The sequence below is a fragment of the Etheostoma spectabile genome, chromosome 18, assembly GCF_008692095.1.
Source record: "Etheostoma spectabile isolate EspeVRDwgs_2016 chromosome 18, UIUC_Espe_1.0, whole genome shotgun sequence".
NCBI lineage: Eukaryota > Metazoa > Chordata > Actinopteri > Perciformes > Percidae > Etheostoma > Etheostoma spectabile.
In genome coordinates, this window is record NC_045750.1 from 14,067,812 (window position 1) to 14,068,662 (window position 851).

The window sequence follows — 851 nt, forward strand, 5'->3', positions numbered from 1 at the left end:
CCCCGAGATTGAAACTTGGTCCTGTACAAATAAATGGATATAGCCTCTTAACTAGGCCTATCAGGTCCCCCGTTTGGCTGCTTCTCAATTACAACGGCCGGGGGTGACGCAGGTTCTCTCGGTTTACAAAAGGAGGGAGAGCCTGAGCTAAGCCGAGGGAGGCCCGATGCCAAGAAAATGCCGCTGCCAGTGGAAAAGTACCGACTGAGAAACTCCTGAATACATCAAACTCAAACGAGAAAAAAAAAAAAACACAGATCGACAAGCCTCTCAGAAGAAGCCAAAATACTTCAATGTGATGATCAGGATGGAATTATGTGGAAAATTGGCACTCTATTTGCGTTCTGTGCGCTGGCACACAGGGCACAGTTAGGTACAGTTATGTAAGTCACCAGGTTCAATCAACATATGGTTGGAATGAAAGTGTGTCAGACAATATCACCTATGAAGACCAAACCCGTTTTACTGATAAAAGTAAAAGGAAGAAAACAGAAAAAAACTACTTTAAGTAATTGGCGCTGCACGAGTTTAGCCTACTTTATGAAGTGTAAATTTGATGCACATACTACAAGTTACAAAGTCTTGCGTAAAAACATCTAAACACAGTTTCACAGGCACTCGGTTTCTTAGCTGAAAAGACATATATGAAGTTAAGTTTCCAAACAATAAAAACAAACCTTTCAGATCTGAAGGAGTTCTCATTGTTCTGCCTGCAACGCCAGCGTTCAAGTTGCATAAGAGAGTTGCCAAGGTTTCTCTGGTACATTTACAGATCCTCCTTATCAGCGAGCCTTTCCTATAGATAACATCATGAATCTAGGTCACGCGATTATGGGGTGATAGGCGCGCCC

At 42.7% G+C, this 851-nt stretch overlaps 1 protein-coding gene across 5 annotated transcripts in view; it reads right to left on the reverse strand.

Moving 5' to 3' along the window:
- Nucleotides 1-851, reverse strand: part of sgk1 (serum/glucocorticoid regulated kinase 1) — a 32,403-nt gene that overhangs the window by 5,056 nt on the left and 26,496 nt on the right. Inside the window, exon 1 of one of the 5 annotated variants that reach the window (XM_032542631.1) lies at nt 678-717. The exons of the other annotated variants lie outside the window; for them this stretch is intronic. Within the exon in view, the coding sequence (XP_032398522.1) occupies nt 678-702 (25 nt within the window). The 5' untranslated portion in view covers nt 703-717. Of the gene's footprint in view, nt 1-677; nt 718-851 lie in introns of those variants that run through there. 5 annotated transcript variants of the gene reach the window in all.